This window comes from Salminus brasiliensis, chromosome 13 (genome assembly GCF_030463535.1).
Source record: "Salminus brasiliensis chromosome 13, fSalBra1.hap2, whole genome shotgun sequence".
Classification (NCBI taxonomy): Eukaryota; Metazoa; Chordata; class Actinopteri; order Characiformes; family Bryconidae; genus Salminus; species Salminus brasiliensis.
The window spans coordinates 32,597,521-32,602,590 of record NC_132890.1 but is presented as its reverse complement, the minus strand read 5'-3'; the positions used below and the strand labels follow the sequence as shown (position 1 = coordinate 32,602,590).

At 37.3% G+C, this 5,070-nt stretch overlaps 1 protein-coding gene across 1 annotated transcript; it reads right to left on the bottom strand.

Moving 5' to 3' along the window:
- Window positions 1-1,046: 1,046 nt before the first annotated feature.
- On the bottom strand, window positions 1,047-4,820 carry LOC140575448 (extracellular calcium-sensing receptor-like). The gene is made up of 6 exons (XM_072695777.1): window positions 4,609-4,820; window positions 4,224-4,515; window positions 3,334-4,125; window positions 2,806-3,033; window positions 2,071-2,194; window positions 1,047-1,954 (listed from the first exon to the last, which is right to left on the bottom strand). Exons 1-6 carry the CDS (start codon window positions 4,818-4,820, stop codon window positions 1,047-1,049), a joined length of 2,556 nt encoding a protein of 851 aa, XP_072551878.1.
- Window positions 4,821-5,070: the final 250 nt, after the last annotated feature.

The window sequence follows — 5,070 nt, the reverse complement described above, 5'->3', positions numbered from 1 at the left end:
TTCTAAGACATGCGGTTACGTCACATTTAGCATGCAAATTAGTTTTACTTTTTTGAAGATATGCATGTTCTGGGTGTATTCTTGTTTTAGTTTGAAATGTTCAAAGATCAGACCATAGACTTCAGTGATTCTACCACTAGAAAGAGCCTTTATGAAAAAATGATCTTTGGTCTTTTTGTGCATTCCAGGATTTAGAACCTGGCCTTACCACCTAAATTGGAGATTAAGTATGGAAGCTGTGCTTCCCGCAATCAAAATAAGGTAAGAGAAAATACATATTGTCACTGTTGGAACAAAAGGTTGTATCTTTAAAATGGTAACTTTACAGGAAAACAGAAATCTTCTTAACTATTAGTGGAAAGATGTAACGTTTTCTTCTGACTGGGCCGAAATGTTGAGAATGAAACCATAACATGGCACAGATACAGATCCAAGACCCATTTAAATGATCTTTTGACATTTTGATGACCTATTAGGCAGTTACTGAAAAATGAGAAAGGGATTTAACATTGCATTTAGGCTTATATACCAAACATATATATCCAACAGATTTTATTATTTAGAAGCAGACCATGCAAAACACAGAATGTTATGTATAATTTCTTACTACTGTGACATTTGGAAGATAACAGTGCTTCCTAACCAAGTGTTAATTGTACAATAAAAAACCTTACCAAACATTCTATAATCCTTTTTATTCATTGGAATACATTTAAGACAATTTGAGCTAAACCAAACCAAATTGGTTAAGACAACTTACTTTTTAAGATTATTCTCTTCTTGGTGAGGAACATTTTGAGTAAAATTCAAAGATTCTTGATCATTTTACTTTTATTAATAATGATGATTTCATGGTTTCAGTAAAATTTTGAGTTGCATTTTGGAAGAATGCTGCAGAAAGAAAAACTATAGCTAAGGCCAAAAGGAAACCATCTTCACATTCTTCAAATTCTTCTCATCCTTAATAAAAAATATTCTAAAATATTTACCAGTAATGTTTGCAAGGGACATATACTTTACATAGGACCACAGTAAAAGTAAATGTGTCACTTAGCTGGCATCTTTCCCATAATCTGCTTTTTAGTATTCTTCTCAGGTTTCAGTACAATTATGTAACACTTCGGAAGAAAGATACAGAACAGCAATCCAAAACTTGATGCCAGAATAGCAAATATCTCCACAGCTACAGTGAACTTTCCAGGAGAGCTGACATAAGCTGGGATGAAGGTGATCCAGACTGCACAGAATATGAGCATGCTGAATGTGATGAATTTGGCTTCATTAAAGTTATCAGGAAGCTTCCGAGCCAAGAAGGCCAAAACAAAACACAAGAGAGCTAACAATCCGATATAACCCAGCACAGCCCAGAAACCTATGGATGAACCCAAATGACATTCCAAAATGATCTTTTCTTTGTAGTGTTTTAGATTTTTGACAGGGAATGGAGGAGATATAATCAACCAAAGCACACAGATGAGGACCTGTATAAGAGTGAAAGCAAGAACACTGAGTCTCTGCTGCAGGGGCCCAAACCATTTCATAGTATTACTGCCTGGAAGTGTCGCCCTGAAGGCCATTAACACCACTATTGTTTTCCCCAGAACACAGGAGATGCAGAGGACGAAGGTGATCCCAAACGCTGTGTGGCGCAGCATACAGGACCACTCAGATGGCTGACCGATGAAAGTAAGTGAACAGAGGAAACACAGAGTCAGTGAGAAGAGCAGCAGGAAGCTCAACTCTGAGTTGTTGGCTTTGACTATTGGGGTGTTTTTATATCTTAAGAATATGATTGCTATTACCATTGTCAGAAATGCACCAGTAATAGAAACAGCTGTCAGCAAAATTCCCATAGTTTCCTCGAAAGACAGGTATTCAATTTTTTTCTTTACACATTCATCCCTGCGGGGATTCGACCAGTAGTCTTGATAGCATTGTTCACATTCAACCGAGTCTGTCAGACAATTAAAAAGAAAAAAATATGAATTTGATACTAAGAAAATAGAATCAGACAAAAAATACATAAATCGGATTAACATAAATAACATTTCAAAATTGAAATTTTTGTACCTGACATATTGCTGATCTCTCCTTCAGCACATGGTATACAGTCAAAGCAGCAGATAGGTTTTCCTTTCTGCACAGCTTTCCTGGTGCCTGGAGGACAGCTCTCACTGCACACTGATCTTGGCACCTGTGATAAAAGTAATAATTAAATATTGAATTATTTAAACAGTATTTAGCTCTGTATTTACATTATATATTGATATGATGTATAATGTTTACTAATTCATTACTAATTAGTTAATTAACTACTAACTTGAAATGTACATTACTGTGCAGGTGTTTCAGGCGTGTGTAGACATTAAACTAGGATTAATATGGTACTTATGTGGGCAGTAAGTGTTTATTAGTTCAGTAAAAAACAAATAGAACAAATATAAATAACTAATTCAGAAAATAGTGGTTTTATGATTCTCTGTTAATTAAACTATTTCCAAAGCTCTCCTCACAGGAGTATTATTATTTATAGTTATCATCCAACAACTGGTTTGGTAAATCAGTGGTTAATGATTGTAAATCAGGTGAGCTGGTGATTGGAATTGAACACATACATACGCTGGCTGGGGGCGTCCAGGAGAAACCTGGTACCAAGCTTTGTTCTTCAAACTTGCTCACAAGATCTCAACTACTTTCTTACAAACACAAAAACTCTTAAATTAATGATTGTAAATAATATGTTTAGGTGCTTAGAGTCTCTGCACAGTAGTGTGATAGAGTAAGAACATCACTCATGAGTAATACCTGACTGGTATTTTGTGCCCAAGCAACAGAGGCCATGTTTACTGTTAATTGAAAACCAGAAGGGAGAGTTGAATCATAAAGTCCAACAGTGATAAAAGTATGTTCCCCATCTTTAGTTGTGTGCCAGTTTATTATTTCATATTTTGCAGCAGGATCTCCATTTTTATCAAAATACACTTCTTCACCATCTTTAGTTTTGAAACGCACTCTTTTGAGGTGTTCTAGAAACTGAAACAGAAACAGAAATAAAAAACACTGCAAATTAATTATACTAGATATTTTTATTATTTAGGGCTGGAGTTTTAATTCCAGTCCTGGGGAAACACTGCCCTGAACAGGTTCAAAAATTCCATGCCCCCAAAATCACCTGATCTGGGTTTTGAAGGGCTTGATGAGCTGAATCAAGTATGTTGGGGGCAGAGAATAAAATAAGCTATGCAAGACAATGCTTAGTAGTAAGAAAATTGCTAAATACTTTAGTGCAATGTTGTTGTAAGCTTGCAGTGCTTAATCAAACTGTTAACTCACTGTGAAAGGGTCAGGCTGCTTCTTTGTAGGACATGTTTGAGTACAGCCGAGAAGGTCATGCAGGGTATGAGCGACAGCATAAACTCCTTTATACACATTACTGAAAATGGGCATCAGGGTCATGTCAGTAAATGTGTTTTCCACATCAGACAGTTTCTCTTTGCCTGTGCACATTGGTGTATCTTCAGATTCATTCTGCTTTGTATATTTACACTGAAACAGAGCCTCCCAAAATTTTGTAAAAATGGTACTGCCTGCAGGTTTCAGTGGATGTACATCCAGAATAAAGTCTTTCAGACCTGTTACCGTTGTTTTGGGAATAGCCAGCCCTATGGCTCCTTGCAGTATGTTGAACACATCCATTGTAGCCAATTCTGTATCAAAGATCCAGGCCTCAGTTCCCACCCATTGGTATCCAGTGACATTGTGTTCATAAAACACATGCAGCAAAATCTCCAAGTCCCAGTTGTCAAGAAATCCCACAATCACTCGAGAAGTGGAGCTTTTGATCTGCTCAACAATTCTCAACACTTTTTCGTGAGAATAGGTTCTAAAAAATGGAAGGGAGTATTCTAAGCAGATGCCTAACTCTTCTGCAGCTTCAGTAAATGCAGCCATTCCACTGTTCCCATAGTCATCATCTCTTCTTATTGCCCCCACCCATGTCCAGCCAAAGTGCTTGACCATCTCTGCCAGTGCTCTGCTCTGGTAGTAATCACTGGGAATAGTGCGCAGAAATGAGGGATATTTCCTTTTATCACTGAGACACTCACAGGTAGAATAGTGACTAATCTATAAAAAAGATTCACACAAGTGTATCAATCACTATGTTCAGTCACAAAGACTTAAAGACTTGGTAGAAGAGATCGAAAGACAATTCAAATGCTTACCACAGGAATACTGAAAGGTCCGATACTATTTGCAATAGACATTGACACAGATGAGTATGTCTCACCCACTATGGCTTGCACATAGGCTGGTTTTGAGCAGGGCTCATCCAAGTCAGAGTTCTCATTTCCATTAATGAGTGCCATGGCCATTCTAACCCCAATTGCTGTGGAGCTGCAGCTGTCATATATCTTGTAGCCCAGCGAGACACCAGGTAGTAAAGAGGAGCTGTTGTTGATCTCCTCAATTGCAAAGATCAAGGACTGTGAATACTGGAAGGCTCTAAAATCAAGACTGGACAATACAATAATTGAGAGAAATGCAAAGCCATGTAGTGTTATACATTTTCAATTAGATTGTGAAATTCTATTTTCTCTTACTGCTTACCTCCTGCATTTCAGTGGAAGTGGTTTGACCAAATAGGACAGATCTGGAATCTCCCAATTACTATTAAATGGGAAAATCCCTCCAACTATGATCTCACCATCCTTTGATAGTTGTGGGTATGCAGACTCTCCTTGGAGGCTACAGGTTGCATTAGCCCCCGAAAAATTGATAATGGCTATCACCACATGCAAAAGAGTAAAAAGAGACTCCATTTACCTTTTCTCACTATTAACTATAGACAGTTATTGAGTGTGGGTTCCAAGTCCGATGTTGCATCTGGTTGTACAGAAAGGATTGGTGATATTTATATAGGAAGGGCAAATCCTTTGTGGTGAAGTTGCACTGTTGAGCCACAGTCAGAGGAGGTGTGACTTTCAAATGTGAGTAGCCGTTATCTGTAGAGGCCTTTAAAATTAATTAATTAATTAATTGAATTAAATAATAATTACTTAAATGAATGTG

Excerpts from the sequence above, each read along its gene's own strand:
- LOC140575448 (XM_072695777.1), bottom strand. The coding sequence starts at position 4,820 with ATGGAGTCTCTTTTTACTCTTTTGCATGTGGTGATAGCCATTATCAAT. Across the intron at positions 2,195-2,805 it reads GGGCACAAAATACCAGTCAG|GTGCCAAGATCAGTGTGCAG; the intron begins GTATTACTCATG and ends CTTTTATCACAG. Across the intron at positions 1,955-2,070 it reads AGAGATCAGCAATATGTCAG|ACTCGGTTGAATGTGAACAA; the intron begins GTACAAAAATTT and ends ATTGTCTGACAG.